This window comes from Typopeltis vanoorti, chromosome 17 (genome assembly GCF_054136105.1).
Source record: "Typopeltis vanoorti isolate ZY-2024b chromosome 17, IOZ_Tvanoo_1.0, whole genome shotgun sequence".
NCBI lineage: Eukaryota > Metazoa > Arthropoda > Arachnida > Uropygi > Thelyphonidae > Typopeltis > Typopeltis vanoorti.
The window spans coordinates 105,291,047-105,311,196 of NC_143565.1; the positions used below are offsets into that span (position 1 = coordinate 105,291,047).

The window sequence follows — 20,150 nt, forward strand, 5'->3', positions numbered from 1 at the left end:
CTAGATAAGTGAACTTGTTTGCATTCTCAATTTGTTTATTGCCAATTTGTATCTTTAAGAATTCAATGTCTGATTTTGAGGTTATTGTTTTTTTTTTTTTTTTTTTTTTTTTTTTTGTAGGGTATGTATAATCCATATTTTTTTAATGTTCCGAAAATGCGGCTGGTTATCTCTTGCAATGCTTCACTTTCTGCCAGAAGATCGATATCATCTGCAAAACATAAGTTATTTATTCTTAGTCTGCCAACTACTATTCCAGTGTCATGTTCATGAAGAGCTTCATCTATGTGCTGAATAGTGCCATCAAATTGGATGTCACCAACCTTGCACTTGAACAGGCCAGACAGTGTCAAAATTGATGTAGCATGTAAATAGTGCCGAATAACATGACATGTATTTAGGCAGAAACAGTGGACAGTACTTTTCTTAGCCATTTTTTTTTTCAGCCATTTCTTAGGTGTTAATATTGTGATGCATTATCTTTTCCACTTGAACAGGCCAGACAGTGTCAAAATTGATGCAGCATGTGGATAATGCCAAATAACATGACATGTATTTGGGCAAAAACTGTGGCTAGTACTGACCCATTATTAATATGCCAGCCATTTGTTAGGTGTGAATATTTTGATGCATTATCTTTTGCACTTGAACATGGCTGATCTGCAAATAACTCTCATTGATAAAATCCAGTTATTACTGTTGTGGTAGCCTTACCTTGAGAAGTGGCCCTTCCTGCAATGCATAGCATTATCATCTCTTTACCAGCACTTCTCATCAGCTTTTCTAAATCATTGTAAAATATTTCACTTCTATTTTTCCTTCTTCTAGATCACATATTCTCATTACAGTTAGTCTGTTTCAAATTTCAATCTTGCTGTTGCTATTCTTTCATTAATAAAAGTGTACAATTTTTGATTTATCATTGTAGCAATACTACAGCTTGCCCCTTTATTATTGTGCTCTGCACTACTGTATCTCATTGTATAATCTTCCTCTTCTATAGTTATCCGTTACTTTTTCGTAATTTCAGTTATAACTGCTATAAATTTATCCTTTTTTTTTTCTGTTGAAAGTTTATTTTTCACTTGGTTAGAGTATAATAAATTTAGTTTAATCCTTTATCCAAGTGTGAGCAAACAAAGTTTGCACCTGAAGTATCTTCAGGAGTCATGAAGATACTTTCAGGCGCAAACTTTGTTTGCTCACACTTGGATAAAGGATTAAACTAAATTTATTATACTTTTTTTTTCTCTCTTTCTCTATCCCTCTGTTAATTGTTGAGTTCTGTTTCTTTTTTTAGCTAAGCCCCTAACATTTCAAGTGGTGACATTTAATATATCTGTTATTTCAAATTGTTTACCATTATTCTTGCTGCTGCTGCTGTTGGTTTTCCATAGAATGCTTCCGAGTTTATCTATTTTTACAAGAAGAGATTTAATCACTATCATTATATGTAGTAATTTTATATGAATAAAAATTACCAGTATTCTAATTTTTTTATCTTCTTATCACCTTAATTGGTCATTCAGATTTTAAGATAAATAGTAATATTACCAACATGTTTCATCGTGTGCTGCTAATTATAATTTCTAGTCAACTAATTATCTGCATGTGGGTTAAGATTATGTAATCTATCCTTCACACATAAAATGTGTCTGATTTCCTTTGTCCAATGGGAAATTACCACCTTGCTTACTTGAGACCTGATGTAGCTTGAAAAAGTCATACTGTATTTGGTCTCTAGAAGGTTTCTCATTTATCTTACCCCTGGCAGACTCATGGTATTAAAATGTGCAGTTGGTTATAATTTTATTTATATATTATACATTTCATATAAATATGCTAAATTTTATACAATATTAATTAAGGTATATACGAGTGATAATTGATAAACAATTAGATAACTGATAAAACAAGCAATTAGATAACTGATAAAACCAGCATTCTCCAATAGATGTAATAAGGTAAACCATACAAAAAAAAAAATTTACATCATTAAACAGAATCAAATACATAGTGTTTTTTTTGGGGGGGGGGGGCAGTATGAAATAGTACAGTGTACCAGCACCTTTGTATTAACAGGGAAGTTTTAACATATGTATAACTATGTTAGGTAAAATGTAATTTTTACATTTTACTAGGTAAATGTGTAAAAACATAATTTTTACACATTTACCTAGTATACCAAAGAGAGAATACCAGCACTTATTGTTTTACAAAATAAGCACTGTGTGTGTGTGTGTGTGATTTTTTACATATTTATATACACACACACACACACACACAAATACATACAGTGGTTTTTTTTTTGGATGGTATGCAATAGTACAGTGTACCAGCACCTTTGTATTAGCAGGAACAGTTTTAACATGTGGGTATTAGGTAAATGTGTAATTTTTTACACATTTACCTAGTATACCAAACAAAGCATACTGGTATTTATTGTTTTACAAAATAAGCACTTGTGTGTGTGTGTGTGTGTGTATATATCAGACCCTGTGTAATACATTAATATATTTTACAAGGTTTAATGCTTAGTATTATGCACTTCCAAAAGGAACTGTGCATTGCATTTTGGAATACTATGGAATTGATGTGAAGTCAGCCATATACAAGTAGCCTAGTTGTGAATATACTTCACGTGCAAACTTTGCTTGCTTACATTTGGATAAAGCATTAAACAAGAATATAATTTCTTGGCAAGTATAATTTATAGTCTAACAGTATCATGGGTGGGTCAAGATTAGGCAGAAAGAAAGTTGGTTTTTTTTTTTCCCCTTTTGAATAACTGTAGATTATAGGATATAATATTTTTGGTAGGATGGTATTCCACAGAGATAATGAGAGTAATGAATGAAAAGAATGAGTAATTTAGCACAGTAATCTGAAGTTGAGTGTTGCTTCTTAGGTGTCAACATATTTTGAACAGAATGTGGAATTGCAGACAGATACTATGTGTTTGTATGCTGTAAATAAATAATTATTTTTTTTAATTAATTAAAAGAATTAATAACATCTCACCAATTATGTTATTAATTAATTAATACGAGTCTTGCACTTGGTCATGTTCTTAAAGAGTGGAAGGAGGGCAAGATTGTGCCACTTCATAAAGGAGGTGATCGAACTCAAGCATCAAACTATAGGCCTATCTCTGTGTCAGGTGTTGTGGTTAAGTTGTTGGAGAAGCTTGTGAGAACTAGGATCCAGAGTTGGGTTGACAACAATGGTATAATCTTTGATGGACAGCATGGATTTGCTAAAGGGAGGTCATGTTTTAGTAATCTACTTACTTATTACAATAAAGTGACTGCTTCCTTGGACAGAGGAGAAGGATACACAGTAATATACTTGGATTTCGCAAAAGCTTTTGATAGAGTACCTCATGATAAATTGACAGCTCAAACTAGAGCAGATGGGGTTGGATATTAGATTAGTGCAGTGGATTGGAGACTGGCTATCTAATAGGTATCAACAAGTTGTGTATGGGGGTGCGATATCCAGGTAAAGGAAAGTCACTAGTGGAGTGCCTCAGGGGTCTGTTTTAGGGCCATTACTATTTAACTTGTATATTAATATTGGTGAAGATTTGGATGGAGATATTCAGTTGTTTGCAGATGATGCAAAGTTGGAACGAACCATAAAGAGTTGTGAGAATGTTGTGGATTTGCAAGAAGACTTGAATAAATTGAGTGATTGGGCACTGAAATGGGGATGTGAGTTCAATATTGCAAAATGTAAGGTTTTAAAATTTGGAAAACAAAGATGGGATGCAGAAATTATGCTTGGTGAGAATATATTGTTGGAGGTAGAGGAAATAAGAGATCTGGGGATGATAGTGGATAAGGATCTAAAATTCAGGGGACACATAGCCAAAATTGTGAAGACAAAAAGGCTTCTGGGAATGATGCAGAGGACACTGACGTGTAGAAGTAGGGAGATTCTTGTTCTGTATAAGGCTTTGATTAGGCCACACATGGACTATTGTGACCAGATTTGGTCACGGGGTTTTCAGAAGGATGAAGAGATGTTGGAAAGGGTCCAAAGGCAACTGACTAAGGTAGTTTCTGACCTCTGGAATGTTGAGTATGAGGAAAGATTGAGAAGATGTAATTTGCAGAGTCTGGTGGAGAGGAAGAGGGGAGATATGATAGAGACCTACAAGTTGGTAAGGGGTTGTTATAAGATCAATGGTGGAGAAGTTCTACAGAGAATAGTGGGAGACCAGGGAAAAACCAGAGGTCATCCCTGGAAACTGTATAAAGAGGGTGTGAGTAGGGGAGTGAGAGGCAGGTTTTTTTCGTGCAGAGTTGTGAATGATTGGAATGCCTTGTCTGAGAGTGTGGTGTCTGCAAGGAGTTTGAGTGTGTTTAAGACACGGTATGATGAGATGTATGTGTGATAAAAGGACCTCCCAGATGAGTCTTTGACTCCATGAGGTCTTGGGGTAATAATAATAATAATTAGTCTGAGTGCGCTGTTGAATGTAATCACGAGTTTTTAAGGATTTAGGGGAAACTCTCACACATAGAAGTGCATCCCACATCTGAAGAGATTTGGGATTTTTAGAGGATGAGTAGTTCATAGGTGAGAAATAACAGTATTTGAAGTAGAAAGCAATGCTCAGATCTTAGAACATTTTCTCCATCTTATAGGGAAAATCTCTTCTTAAATTTAGGTGACATGACACAGTAATAGTTAAGAGTGGACCTCCCATGATGAGTCATGTGAATCCACGGGATTCCCTCCCCCCCTCCCATAGTTGACTAAGTGTTAGAAAATTTGTGAATCCTACTATAGAGATCAAACGTGAAACTTTTTTTTAAGTCACTCATCTACTTTCTAAAGACAATCACAGACATCTAGAAACTATCTGCTTGACCAACCAGGACTTGTTATTTTTGGTTTTTTATTTTAAATTTAGAAATGTAAGTGACTTCAGCATATATTAAAAAAAAAGTTTATTGTTCATTGCACACTTTAAACATTGAAGTAAGTACATTAATCGCTAATGGGTTAATTCTTTTATAATGCTCATGAGCACTGCTTAGTAGTCCTACTGAAGTTAGCAATCTTAGTGAAAGATTTTTATAGAGAAGAGAAAAATGTACATTTCTTTCTTTCTATTTTGAACAACAAATAGAAGTACATTAGAATTTAACATTAGATATACAAAAATCATATCAACATGGTAAAAATGGCTTATAAGTTAATCAAGATCATTCACATTAAAGAATTTATGAAGTATTTCAGCACTGTCTTTATCCAAGCCACAATCCAAAAGCTGTTCCTTTGAAGCAGATACTACACCAGCAAGGTTTTTTAAGCCATCCAGAACAAAGATGCTTTCTGTTAAAAAACAAGATTGATAGCATGCATTATCTTTCATGTGAATGAAAAAAAAAAAAAATTATTTTTTCATTCACATGAAAAAATAAATTTATTCATGTAAATTTTAATCTAAAATATATTAACAGTTAAAAATAAATTAACAGAAGACTTAAATATGCCCATAATGGGTACAGAAGATACTATTAGACTCAAACGCAATTTCATTATTAAGATTTCAGTATTATTTTCAGTTCCACTTCCCCAAATTGATCTATGAATTGTCAGGTCTTATCATACTGTTTTCTTTCTAAGGCATTCCTAACTATATTAAGATCTTGGTTTTCCTGTAGTCTTTTATAATGGTAGTCTTTTCCCTACCATTTTGGCCTCAGAATATCTGCTGTACTAATCTTTCACCTCTCGTTCTCTTTAAGTGATCATATCTTATATTAGTTCTGCTTGCACGTTCTTGAATATGACTAATACCAAATTCCTTTATATTATCTTCAATTTTTTTTAATATGCACCTACTCCTAATGTGTGTTATTTTTCCTGAATTTTCTTGTTGGTCTTAAGTCTTAAAACCACTTCTCAGATTTGTAAGTTAAAATTGATTTGAACACTGGCTGATTTCTTTTTCATTCCCTATAAATTTATACCACTCTATGATCAGTTTTATTTCCATATTTAATTACTATCTTTACTAAAAATTGTAGCTAAATTAGCTAAATGTTTTACTTGTTCTATATGTTAATAATTGAGAGAAGGCCGGATAGATCTGAAAAAAGGTCTACCTGGCCTTTATCCATCTAATATGGTCTATATTTGTGATTAGCATTATGATGATTTAACACCAATATTTTTTACGTTTTATCCGTATTCACAGGTTTTGTTTTCTTACTGGTGATTTTCACAACAAATTTGTCAGGAATTATTTAATCTTAACAGAATCTTGGAAAACTAGTTGGTGTATTTAAGAAGATATAACACCACCTGCAAAAAATAAATAATCTTAGCTTAATACTCCTATATTATGAATAATCCTCAGTAATGTTTTTTATGGCAATCTTTTGGCTGGAAAGACTACAGTTTGATTGCCATATAGCAGGGATGTTCAACCCGTCAATCGTGTTCGAACGGTCGATCGCAGAGCGAATTTTGGTCGATCTCTTGTCTATTCCTCCTTACTTACAAATTTAATTAAAACTGAAAACATAATATTTTATTTATCATTATTTTGTATTATTTTTAATTGGCTTTAAGTGTATTGCTATTTTTTATTTATTTTTGGTTAAAATTGTCAAATCAGTTTTCTTATAAGTCCGAGTAAATGAATTAATTTGGATCAGTGGAAGTCAAACAGCGAGCCGAGTGAATACGATTATAAGCAAAGTGTAAAAACTCGATTGTAGCTTAAATATTAAATATTCCAAACACATTACATCGATTTTTTACTTAGGTTAAGTCCCATATGAATATTGTAAAAAAATAAACTTTGTTTGTCTTGGTATAGTTTATATTAGATGTTTTTATAAAAAACTCTTTTGAAGCTAACTGTATATACTGCTTTAATAAGAATGTGTTAGTGTTAAAAACAAAGGCAATATTTTTGTTGCCGAAGCTGTACATGGCGGCATTAGAAAGATTTTCTTAGAGTCTGCAAGCCTTTCTCATACAACTTGTATGTATGAGAAAGGCTTGCAGACTCTAAGTGTAAACATCTCCGAAGTCAGTCAGAAAGAGTTCAAACAACTTTCCGATGGCCGGCAACTTGCAATCAAAAGAAAGTGGAGGAGAACAAAAGGTGTGCCGAACTTGAAACTTAAGATGAAAGACTCATACTGATTCTTTGGGGGTTGCCAAACTTCATGTGAGGTCTCAGAAGAGGCCTAATAAAAAGGGACTGAAGCAAGCAAGCAGAAGGGGTCCCGGTTCCAGAATTGCTGTCAGAGAGGAGGCCACCTGGTCCAGAGTCGCTATCAGAGAGGCTGCCTGGATCCACATTGCTTGAGAGAGGAGTTTCCCCGCTTCCAGAAAAGGAGCTTCTCGGTTCGAGGCGTCGCTAGAGAGAGACTACTTCTAGGCCGCAGACAAGATTTCAAATTGCTGAAAGGAAGAGTTCAATTGCCGGAGAAAAGTTTCCAGGCCAGGTTAATGTCACACATTCACCAGTGTGTTGCGTTTTCATTACAATTTGATGAATCAAATGACTTCACTGATATTGCTCAGTTAATGGTATTTATTATGACCTTCAAATTCCTGCCATGTACCCTCAAGGGGTGTACAGGATTTTACATTATTACTAACTTAGTATCTACAATTTTCCTCCAAATCAGTCTCTTACTTGTCAAGACTCCAACATTACCAGATCTTATATTTCTATCGTCTAAGGCACTTTATACCGTATCAATCCACCTATATCTTGGCCTTCTTCTGGGTCGTTTTCTTGCCAACTTGGCAGAGAACACTTGCTTTGCTAATCTTTCCTCGCCAATTCTGTTTAAGTGACCATACCACCTGAGATTAGCTCTGCTAACACATTCCTGGATGCTGACAATGTCAAGTTCTTAACTAATATTCTTGTTTTTAATATGATATTGCCATTGATGCCATCTGTTCACGCCTCTAATCTTTCTCAGGACTCTCATATCTGCAGTCTCTAGTCTTTGGTCAAGTGTTTTACTTCTGACCCAGCTCTCAGATCCATAAATTAAAACTGGTTTGAACACTGTCTTGTATACAGCTAATTTAGTGTTCTGACTAATTTCTCTCTTATTCCATATGAATTTATTCAATTGACTTCCTACCATACCAGCTTTGTTGATTCTGTTGTCTATTTCCATATTTAATTTACCATCTTCACTAAAAATCGTGCCTAAGTAGGTGAAATGTTTTACTTGTTCCACAGGTTCTCCATTCAAAACACAGTTGACATTTTCAATGATTCTGCCTATTTTCATTGTCTTTCTCTTTTTATTGCTGACCTTCATACCATACCTATTACAACAGTTATTCAATTTAGTCAGGGAATCTTGCAAATTTGTAGCAGATTTATTTAGAAGTATAACATCGTCTGCATAAAGCAAAGAGCTGACATTAACATCTCCAATTTTGATATCATGTTTAATATCACCTTTCCTTCATAATGTAATCCGTATAGATAATGTACATCCTTGTCTCACACCAGAGTTAACATTAACCATCTTCCTGTACCTCCTTCAATTCTAACTGCTGACTTACAACTCAAATAAAGGCTAAGTATTGCTTGATATAATGCCCCATTGACACCACATAACTGTAGCGTATTGAATAGCTTCTCTCTTGGCACCTTGTCATATGCCTTTTCCAAACCGACAAAACTTAAATACAGATCTTTGATATATTCTCATGATTTCTCCACGATTTGTCGTAAAGTGAAGATCTGATCCTGACGGCCTCTATTTGACCCGAATCCAGCTTGTTCTTCACCAAGCTTTTCTTGCGCAATTCTTCTCAACCGTTAAACATCACTATCAACAATAACATAGTCAATGAGACTTTTCTTATTCCTTGCCTCTTCTCTCCATGTGAATTTGTGCAATTTTTATGTTGGAACATGGGATTAGTAATACCCAGTCCATGTCCTGAGCAGAAATCCAACAGGTATTTGCCATTATTATTAGCTTTGCTCATTTCTCCAAATTTTCCCAAAACATTTTTGTATGTCTGACAATCACTTCCTACTCTGCTATTTAGATCCCCAACAAGGACCAACTTTTTCGTTGTGTCAGTAGTTTTTTCTAGAGCCTCAAAAAATTCCTCCACTTCTACCTTATTAGAACCTTCTGTGGGACCATAAGCACAAATAAGTCTCATTGTCCAGTTCTCCATTCTGATATTTGCCCAAATCACTCTACTTGAGACTGCCTGCCATTCAAGAAGATGAGCCTCGTATTTTGTGTTGAATACTATGGCTGCACCTTCTTTTCCTTGATTGTCATTGCCTGAATATAACATTTGGTATTTATTGCTCAGAAAGATCTCACCAGTTTTTGTCTTTTTTGTTCCAGCCACCCCTATTATGCCGATCTGGTGCTTATCTAATTCCTCCGCTACTCCATTTCTTTGCCATTCAGGCTTCTTATGTTGATAGTACTGATCTTTAACTCTGGTGATGTTGAGTTGGGGTGTGTTTTCAGATTTGTATTTATTGATAAAATGGTATTTGTGAAATGGTCAAATGGTATTATTGACAAATGGTATTTATTCGCATGGTATTTCAAGATTATTCAAGTAAAGAAGAACTTTTGAAAATTATACCATTATTGGGAAGGACTAGGGGAGAAGACATTTTTTTGACATTTGATGAATTTGTGAAACAACACAAACTTCCGCTTTTTAAACTTGTGTCTATTACTACTGATGGTGCTCCTGCAATGATATGTAATAAATCAGGCTTCATTTCATTATGTAAACACAACGACAAATATCCAGATTTTTTAATGTACTGTGTAGTAAAAGATTAAACACAAAAGATGTTTTGGATATTACATTTAAAATTCTAAATTCTGTTCGAGGAAAAGCCCTGCAATAGCGGTTATTTAAATTACAGGCAGATGATGATAAACTTCTGTTGTACAATAATGTTCGCTGGCTCAGCAGAAGTCAATTTTTAGAAAGATTTCTTGTATTGATTAATGATATAAAAAATTTTCTTCATGAAAAAGGAAATATTTATCCACAATTGAGTGATAAACGATGGTTGTTACACTTATCATTTTTAGTAGATTTCTCTACGAAATTTAGCAATTAAAATTTAGAGTTTAAATTGCTTAATTTCAGGTTAAAGCTGTATAACTGAGAGGAGACCACCACATAGCCTTTAAGGGAATGCGGAGAACCGACCAGGGCTTCTGACCTAATGTCCAATCCTCACCTTCTCTTGGTGTACCCTGTTGGGTATCTACCTGGATACTGGACGAACGAGGATGGGCTGGCAATTTGGGATTTAGCCAACCAAATTGTATTCTTATTGGTTAAACAAAAATAAAAAATGATGGTACAACATGACAAAATTTCATGCAGGCTGGGGCGTCGCCCGGTTAAACAAGGGCCCCGCTGTTTTCGCCAGGGAACCAGGGTGAACAGCGAAAAGTCAGCTACTGGAACAAATCTGAAAACACACCCCAACTCAACATCACCAGAGTTAAAGATCGGTACTATCAACATAAGAAGCCTGAATGACAAAGAAATGGAGCTAGCTGAGGAATTAGATAGGTACCAGATCGACATAATAGGGGTGACTGAAATAAATACCTGTTGGATTTCTGCTCAGGACATGGACTGGTTATTACTAACACAATGTTCCAACATAAAACTGCACAAATTTACATGGAGAGAAGAGGCAAGGAATAAGAAAAATCTCATTGACTATGTTATAGTTGATAGTGATGTTTTCTCCATGGTACAGGACACCAGTGTGTACAGAGAATTTGAAATTGGAAGTGATCACCATTTAGTCTTCAGCAGGATAAAATTGAATTTCGTGAAATGAAGAAAGTTTTAAAGTGAATAAAAGTTGAGCAGCTCGCAGATGTCAACTGTAGACTAAAATACACAAAGATTATCGAAGAAAAAATGAAAGAGTTTGAGAACAAGAATCAAACCTTGAAGATTCAGTGGCAAGCCTTGAAGAAAACCCTGATTGATTCAGTCAGAGAGGAATGCGGTGCCTCTCTGACTGGAGAAATCAGAGAGGCATGTGGTGCCTCTCTGATTTTTCTATGCTGCAAGGATAGAAAAATCAGAACTCCATGGTGGACACAGGAAGTTAAAGAGACAATGAACGAAAAGAAGCATATCAAAAGTTCCTGGCAAATAAGTACGCTTGTGCTCTTAGAGAATACAGAGACAAATGTAAGAAAGCCAAACACTGTGTAAAACTAGCTAAACAAAAGTCATGGGAGGACTTCGGCAAGAACATAGAGAATAAATATGAAGAAGGTGCCAAATTATTCTGGAGGTTGTTGAAGAAGCTTAGAAATGGATGAAAGAGTGCTGTAAAAGGAGTTAGAGATGATAATGGGAGAAAAAGGGAGAAAAAATGGGAGAAAAAGATATCCTTGAAGTAAGGAGTAATTACTTCGAAAAATTGCTAAACGAAACAAGCAGTGATAGCACAGTGGTAAAAAGCACTCAACAGGCATACAGTCAAGAATACATATCCATACTTGAAGTAGAAAAAGCCATCAAAGGCTTGAAATGTGGAAAGGCAGCAGGAGTAGATGATATTCGACCAGAAATGCCTGACGTATGGTGGTTTAAAAGTCTTACAGTGGCTGTAAGACTTTTAAACCTTCCTCTGTTTCTCGTCCCTCTGTCCACTGCATAGTTCAGAATGCGTGGGCAGAGGGACGAATTCCCGATGATTAGAGTAGATCTCTCATAGTATCCATATATAAAAAGCGAAATTAAATTGAATGTAAAAATTACAGAGGTATTTCCCTACTGAGTGTTCCTGGCAAGATTTATGCCAGCATACTTGAGAAACGGTTAAGAAGAATTGTGGAAGAAAAGTTTGGTGAAGAACAAGCTGGATTCAGGCCAAATAGAGGCTGTCAGGATCAGATCTTCACTTTACTACAAATAGTTGAGAAAGCATGGGAATATAACAAAGATCTGTATTTAAGTTTTGTCGATCTGGAAAAGTGATATGACAAGGTGCCAAGAGAGAAGCTATTCAATACGCTACAGTTATATGGTGTCAATGGGACATTATATCAAGCAATACTTAGTCTTTATTTGAGTTGCAAGTCAGCAGTTAGAATTGAAGGAATTATAGAAGATGGTTTAATGTTAAATCTGGTGTGAGACAAGGATGTACATTATCCCCTCTGTTATTCATTATCTATATGGATCACATTATGAAGGAAAGTGGTATTAAACATGATATCAGAATTGGAGATGTTAATGTATGCTCTTTGCTTTATGCGGATGATGTTATACTTCTAAATAAATCTGCTACAAATTTGCAAGATTCCCTGATTAAATTGAATAACTGTTGTAGTAGGTATGGTATGAAGGTCAGCAATAAAAAGAGAAGGACAATGAAAATAGGTAGATTCGTTGAAAATATCAACTGTGTTGTGAATGGAGAACCTGTGGAAGAAGTAAAACATTTCGTCTACTTAGGCACGATTTTTAGTGAAGATGGTAAATTAAATATGGGAATTGGCAACAGAATCAACAAAGCTGGTATGGTAGGAAATCAATTGAATAAATTCATATGGAATAAGAGAGAAATTAGTCAGAACACTAAATTAGCTGTATACAAGATGGGGTCGAAACCAATTTTAACTTATGGATATGAGAGCTGGGTTAGAAGTAAAACACTTGACCAAAGACTAGAGACAGCAGATATGAGAGTCCTGAGAAAGATCAGAGGCGTGAACAGATGGCATCAATGGCAATATCATTAAAAAACATGGATATTAGGATAGAATTTGACATTGTCAGCATCCAGGGATGTGTTAGCAGAGCTAATCTCAGGTGGTATGGTCACGTAAACAGAATGGGCGAGGAAAGATTAGCAAAGCAAGTGTTCTCTGCCAGGTTGGCAGGAAAACGACCCAGAGGAAGACCAAGATATAGGTGAATTGATACGGTTCAAAGTACCTTAGACGATAGAAATATAAGATCTGATATGTTGGAGTCTTGACAAGTAACAGAATGATTTGGAGGAAAATTGTAGATAGGAAGTTAGTAATGATGTAAATTTTTTATGTAGTACTATCATATCCTGTACACCCCTTGAGGGTACATGTCAGGAATTTGATGATGATGAAATTTTTAGAGTTAGAAGGTAGAGATAAAAATTTAATTGACATGTTAAGTTCAATAAAAACTTTCCGACAATACTTACTTTTATTAAAGAAAAATATAAATGACCATGAATTTAGACATCTCCAATATTTATTAAAATTTTTTGAACAAAATCAAGAAATGCTTCGCTATGATTTAAAAGAATTTGTTCGTGAAATAGAATGAGTTGAGGAAGAAATAAGTTCAAGATTTAAAGATTTTAATGAAACTGAAAAGATTGTATCTTTTATCAATAATCCATTTCAAGAAAACTTGAACATCACAGAAGTTTCAAATAAAATTAGTGGGCTGTTTGATATAAACCACGCTGGAGTAGAACTTGAGATAATAAACATTCAGAATAGTTTACATTTAAAATCAATAAACAGTGAAGTATTTGGAAGTATGCACATGAAAAATTCCCAATGTTAACTACATATTGTGCGAAAATTCTGTCGTGTTTCAGATCGACATACTTGTTAGAATTCGCTTTTTCAAATATGACAGTCATAAAAAATCAATTAAGAAACCAAATTACAAATGATGATTGTCTGTGATTGGCCACTTCTTCATATCAACTTGACTATGAAAATGTTGCAAGGTCCAAACAATGCCAAATTTCACGTTAACTTTTTTTTTTTTTTTTTAAAAATCAACCAGCATATCCTGTAACTTGTGAGTTTGTAATCAATCTGTTGTTTTTCTAACTTTGGTTTTCCAAAATAGAGAAATAACTATTTTATTCCATTATATATATATATATATTTTTTTTTTTGTATTAAAATAATTAAAAGTGATAAATAAATTTTTAAATACACAAAGTTTTTAGTTGTTTATTTGTGCGTAATCAGATATCAGGTTGCGGGAACGTGATCTATATAAGAGAGCAGATTGCCGAATAACTTTTTGTAGAAAAGTAGCTCGCATAGTAAAAAAAGGCTGAACACCACTGCTATATAGGATGCAAAGAACCTTTACGCACTGAGGGTGAATCAGCTTGTCTCAGAAAGTGGCAGGGTTTTTCATCTTAATAAAACATGCAAACCAGTCAGAAGAACACATGCAATTGACATACACACATTATAGATAGGATTAATCACTTTATCAGAGCATTAACAAGGTTTTAAAGAAACCAATTTACTTGGTCATGAAGCCACTGAGACTGATGTGCAATAGAAAATGAAATTGCAAATTCAAGTTGCAAGTCAGCATTTTGAGTGAAGTTAAGGTATTTAGAATCATATATGCAATATACATTTATTGTGATTAAGGTTGACTTGCTATTCCTAATTTATGCTCGCGCATAGACCTACACTCTTTACCATGTAGGCATTTGGAACTGAAATCTTATGGAATAGATTGGTTACTCCTTATTCCTGGGGGTATCCTATGACTACCCTGTGTGTTCACGGGGCCGGTTTGCCTGCTTGCAGGATGAAACCTCCCAGATAAACGGGGGGGGGGGGGGGGGGGGAACCCTGCTGCCCAAGACCAGCTAACTTCGTTAGGGCTGAGGAAGATCCTTGAGCTCCTCACGTCGTTGACAGAAATCAAACCTAGGACACTCCTTCCCGAGGAATATGGTTGCGTAGCACATAGCCACTAGGCTAACCATGCAGACTTGTTATAGCAAACAATAATTAAAGTCCTAGCCAAAGCCCTAATAGCATATATGATTAATAGCAAATGATGACAATCTAAAGCTCATTCACTATGGCAAACCTAGTATAGCAAACTGTTCTTAGATTTCTACTTGTTTGCTACAGGGAGAGTAGACTATATCATCTGCATACGGTTCTAATTAAACTCAAAATTGGCTGATGAAATGATTATTATTATTCTTATATGACACTTTCAAGGCTCATTGCAGGAGAGTACACTACACCACTACAAACATATCGCCATCTATTCAACTACTAATCCTCTGATAACTCGCTGCTCTGCTATTTAATTCTCCAACTACACACAATGCCATCTACTGCCTGCAACCATCAACAATAATGTTTGTCTGTAAATTGCATGTGTTTGCATGGTTGATTTGTCATCGTGTTAATTTACAAATGCCCCAAGACAAGACATTTATATCCTCTCAGAAGAGTAGTTACTTCCAGACTTAGTGGATCTATTTTGATATATACTGCTTCCATAAAAGTTTTTTTTTTTTTTTTTTTTAAATGGAGAACCCATCCATGAAAGGTTGGTAAACCTATAGTACACTAGTATTATGGATGGGCAATAAGGAACTTGTTTGCATCTGCCTTGAAAAGCTGTGGGTTGTATTTTTGGGAAAACGAGGGCAGCATTGAAGGAGATGAACAAAGAGAAGGAGAAATTTGGTCTGTGAGTTTGGAGTTGAACTTTGAGAGGGTGTTGACTGGCTTCTGCATGCATTTGGGTGGATTTACAGATGGGAATTATTAATACCAATTCTGATGAACAAGCAGCCATAGAAGTATTCATAGAAGTGCAGGCTGTGGATACTGAATGCCTGTTGGGTGACTTATTTTTAACGGTATTAACAACATCGAACAATTTTATCCGAAGATGTTTTATTAACTGCTTATATTTCATTGAATTTCAAATCAGCATCATCAGCGCAACAGTGGGTAAGTGAAACAATATGATTGTAATGGACAAAAGATCTAAAGTCCTATTTTGGCACCCTCTAATGTAAAAAAAACAAAAAACATTACATCTATGTGGGAATTGCTCTTATGATAACAGTCTCCCAAATTTTTGGCAAACTAATGCAATCATATTTGTTTAGATTAGACTAATTCTTCAAGGCCATGGCTGACTCAAAAAATAATCTTTCAGATCTCTAACGACTTCTAAATAGCACATTCTTTTTCTTCCATCTAATCCTGTGCGAAGGAGTGTCCAACACATCTGCTAGTCCTGACTTGCCATAGTGATAGTAGCAAATATATTTTTTATGTTCTTCCAGGGGAATGGTAACTGATCTTTCTAGCCCTCTAACACACCCTGGAGTGTATGAAGTTTCCTGTGATTGTGACTTGGCCTACTATGGGCAAATAGGAAGATCAGTTAACATCCACCTGGAAGAACATAAAAAATATATTTGTTACTATTACTATGACAGGACTAGCAGACTGCATTGGACAAATTCCAAAAAACAAATAATATCAGTATGAAAGAGGTAAAGAGAAATACCCATGAGTGCCATTGTATGGGGATTCAATTATTCGAGGTGTGGTTAACAAAAAGATGCACAAGGTTTGTTTTCTGGAAGGTAAAATGAATAGAGTGATTGAGGCATTGGATATGAGGAGTAAGCAAGCAAAGGAGTTAGTGGTGATGGTACTGATAAATGACTTGAGGTTGTTGAGAAAATAGGAAAGGAAGTCATTGTACTACCCAGATATGACAGTGACGAGATGAAGTGGAGAGCAAGAATTATAATGATATGTTTGCAGAAATGTGTGAAGAGAAAGGAGTGCAGTTTGTTAATGTGTGAAATGAATTTGATGGAATAACAACTGTATGAGAGCGATGGACTGCATTTGAATGGTTTTGGTGTGAGTCATTTGGAGAGCTGCTGCTGGAAGGAAGAATAATGAGAGCAGAGAATGAATCTGAGCAAGTAAGAAGTAATGTGAAAGAGAGGGAAAGTAAGAAAGGAGAGATAGATGTGGTGCTTATGAATGTAGTGTAGAGAATGAGAGAACATGTACAAGACAAATGGAAACGGGGAGACTCAGGTTGGACAGGGGAACAGCAGGAAAAAAGGTGATGCTCCAAAAGGATGTCAATGCATATGTAGACAAAAAAGATAGAGGAATAACCCGAGATGTATGGAAAACGGATTTGGATTTGAAAAAGGGTTCTGGAATGAGTAAGGAGAAAAAGAAATAGCTTGTGGAGGATAGTGAGTAGGAAATGTATAAGCAAATTAGCCAAGTAAATGGGAAAAGAGTTATCATTATGAGTGATTTTAATTTCAATAATATAGATTGGGATGATGAGATAGCAACCAGAAGTAAAGGAAATGAGTTACTTGAGTTTTTGAGGGATAACTACCTCAGGCAGTATGTAACAGAGGGCACACGAGGATTGAGGGTATTGGATTTGATCATCTCATTAGAGGATGTAATTATAAATGATGTGTCAAATCACCCTCCAGTTGGTGAGCCTGCCCATGAAGTGATTACCTGGGTGGTTGCCAACCATGTGAGGACTTCCATTCGGAAAGGGCATGTGTAGAACTACAAGGCCAGTGATTATGAGAAGCTCAGGAGATGGCATGCAGCTGTAGCATGGAATGAGATGTTGGGAGGATAGGAGATCATTGCTGCTTGGGTCATATTCAAAAACTATTTAGTAAAAGCATTGTCTAAATGTATTCCAAAGGTCAGGAGGTTAAATAAGGTAGGTGTGAAATGGATGAATGAGAAAAAATGCATTATTGAGGCAACATAAGAGGAATGGTAAAAATCAACTCCATGAGGAATACAAAGAACAGGAAAGGAGGGTGACTTGGTTGGTAAGGATAGCAAAAGTTCAGTATGAGCAGCAGTTAGCTAATCAAGCCAAAAAAAAATCCTAGGGAGTTCTTTCAATATGTAGCCAGCAAGAAAAAGAATGATTATGGTAGGATAGCATTGAGTAGAAAAAAATGGTATAAGGGCAACTGCTGCGCAGGATATAATTGAGATATTTAATGATTTAAATATCTCAACATATTTAAACAAAATATTTAATACCTTGTGTATGTGATATCATGGAGAGCTTGATAGCAGTGGATGATGAGGAGGAGGAGAGACTGACTGTGAGTAAGAAATAGGGATATGGGGAATTAAGCAACTTGATATTAATAAGACTGTGGGACTTGATGATATATCACTGTGTAATTTGAAGGATTGTGCCAGGGAGTTGACATTTGCCCTGACATGTTTGTTTAATATGAGTCTTACATTGGGTCAAGTTCCAAGGGGGGTTGAAGTAAGGCAAGATGGTGCCACTTCATAAAGGAGATGAGAGAATTCAAGCATCAAGTTACATTCCAATCTGTGCATTCAGGTGTTGTGGTTAAAGTGTTGGAAAAGCTGGTGAGAATCAGAATCCAGAATTAGGTTGAGAACAATGGTATTATCTTTGATGGACAGCATGGATTTGCTAAAGGGAGGTCATGTTTCAGTAATCAACTTATTTCAATAAGGTAACAACAGCACTGCACGTGCAAGTTGAATACACAATTTGTATACTTAGACTTTGCAAAGGCTTTTGATAAATTATTGCATGATAAGTTGACAGTCAAACTAGAGCAGATGGGTTTGGATAGACTAGTGCATTGGATTGGAGAATAGTGGTCTGATAGGTATCAACAAGTTGTGTATGGAGGAGCAACATTCCAGAAAAGGAAAGTCACTAGTGGTGTGCCGCAGGGGTCTGTTTTAGAGTCACCTGTTAAACATACTGTTTAACCTGTATGTTAATGATATTGGGGAAAATTTGAATGGGGATATACAGTTGTTTGCAGATGATGAAAAATTGGGGATGAACTGCAAGGAGTAGAGCAAAAGTTGTGGCCTTACTAGAAAACTTGAATAGACTGAGTGAATAGACATGGGAGTGAGGATGCCAGGTCAATGTTCCAAAATGTAAGGTTTTAAATTTTGAAAACCAAAGATGGGATGTAGAATTTACTCTTGGTGGGATATGTATTGTTGTAGGTGGAGAAAATAAGTGATCTTGGAGTGATGGTGGATAAGGATCTAAAATTTAGAGTACATCTTCCTGTGAGGACAAGACAATGAATTCTGGCAATCATTAATGGACACTGACTTGTAAAAGTAAGGAGATTCTTGTTCTATTGTATTAGGCTACATATGGACTGCTGTGTACAGATATGGTCACTTGGTTTTCAAAAGGATGAGATGATGCAATTTGCAGAGTCTAGTGAATAGGAGGAAGAGGAGGTGATAGGACAGAAATATATACAAGTTGGTAAGTAGTTGTTATAGGATTAATGTTGAAGTGGTTTGTCATAAAATGATGGGGGAGAACAAGAGGTCCTGTCTGGAAGCTGTATAAGGAGGGTGTGAGCAAGAAAGTGAGAAGCAGTTTTGTGCATGGGAAGTTGTGAATAATTGAAATGGACTGCCGGAGAGCATGGTGTCTGCAGAGAATTTGAATGTGTTTAAGGCAAAGTATGATGAGCTGACAAAAGCAACCTCCTAAATGATTCCAATCCGCCATACACCACCCTCTGATGTCTATCAGCCACTCCCTTATCCATGCCACCAGCCTCATATCCATTCCCATTTGCTCCAACTTATCTAATAGTTTACTAAGTGGTATTCTGTCCAATGCCTTTGCAAAGTCCAGCAGTATCATGGTATAGCCATTTCCTTTATCCAATTCTGCTGTCACCTTATTATAAAATGGGAATAAGTTACTGAAGAAGGACCTACCTTTTACAAAGCCATGCTGCCCCTATAAAGTATCATATTCTTTTCCACCCATTCCTGAATTTTACTTTTAACCAACTTTTCCAATACTTGAACTACCTTCTAGAGATATTAATTGGTCTGTAATTTGATACTTCTCTTGGAGCCAACTTTATGTAATGGAACTATCTTATCCTCTTTCCACTCCCTTGGAACCTTGCCAGGGCTGAGACTTAGATTAAACAACTTCATCAAAGGCACTGCCAGCTCACTTGCACATTCTTGTAGCACATGAGCAGACATACTGTCCAGGCCCACTGCTGTATTCACATTGATATTTTTCAATATACTGAGTACCTCCAGTTCACCTACCTCAAAGCTCACATCAGTCTCCATCACCTTAGTAACTGCAAAGTCACCACCTGGATGATATACCCTTGCAAAATGATCACTTAGTAACTGAAATATTCTTCTTTCTCTTAATTGCTATGTAGAAAAAACTCTTTTGGATTTAGTTTTGCCTGCTAGCTAATTTTCTCTCAAAATCTGATTTAGTCTGCCTTACCATACTAG

The 20,150-nt window shown here is 35.6% G+C and overlaps 1 protein-coding gene across 3 annotated transcripts in view; it reads right to left on the reverse strand.

The window, feature by feature from the left end:
* Positions 1–4,948: 4,948 nt before the first annotated feature.
* The window catches only part of LOC150097740 (uncharacterized), a 98,276-nt gene continuing 83,074 nt past the window's right edge, over positions 4,949–20,150 (reverse strand). For all 3 annotated transcript variants that reach the window (XM_090406882.1, XM_090406883.1, XM_090406881.1), the window contains one exon: positions 4,949–5,346. In XM_090406882.1, the coding sequence (XP_090263008.1) occupies positions 5,207–5,346 (140 nt within the window). In that variant the 3' untranslated portion in view covers positions 4,949–5,206. The remainder of the gene's footprint in view (positions 5,347–20,150) is intronic.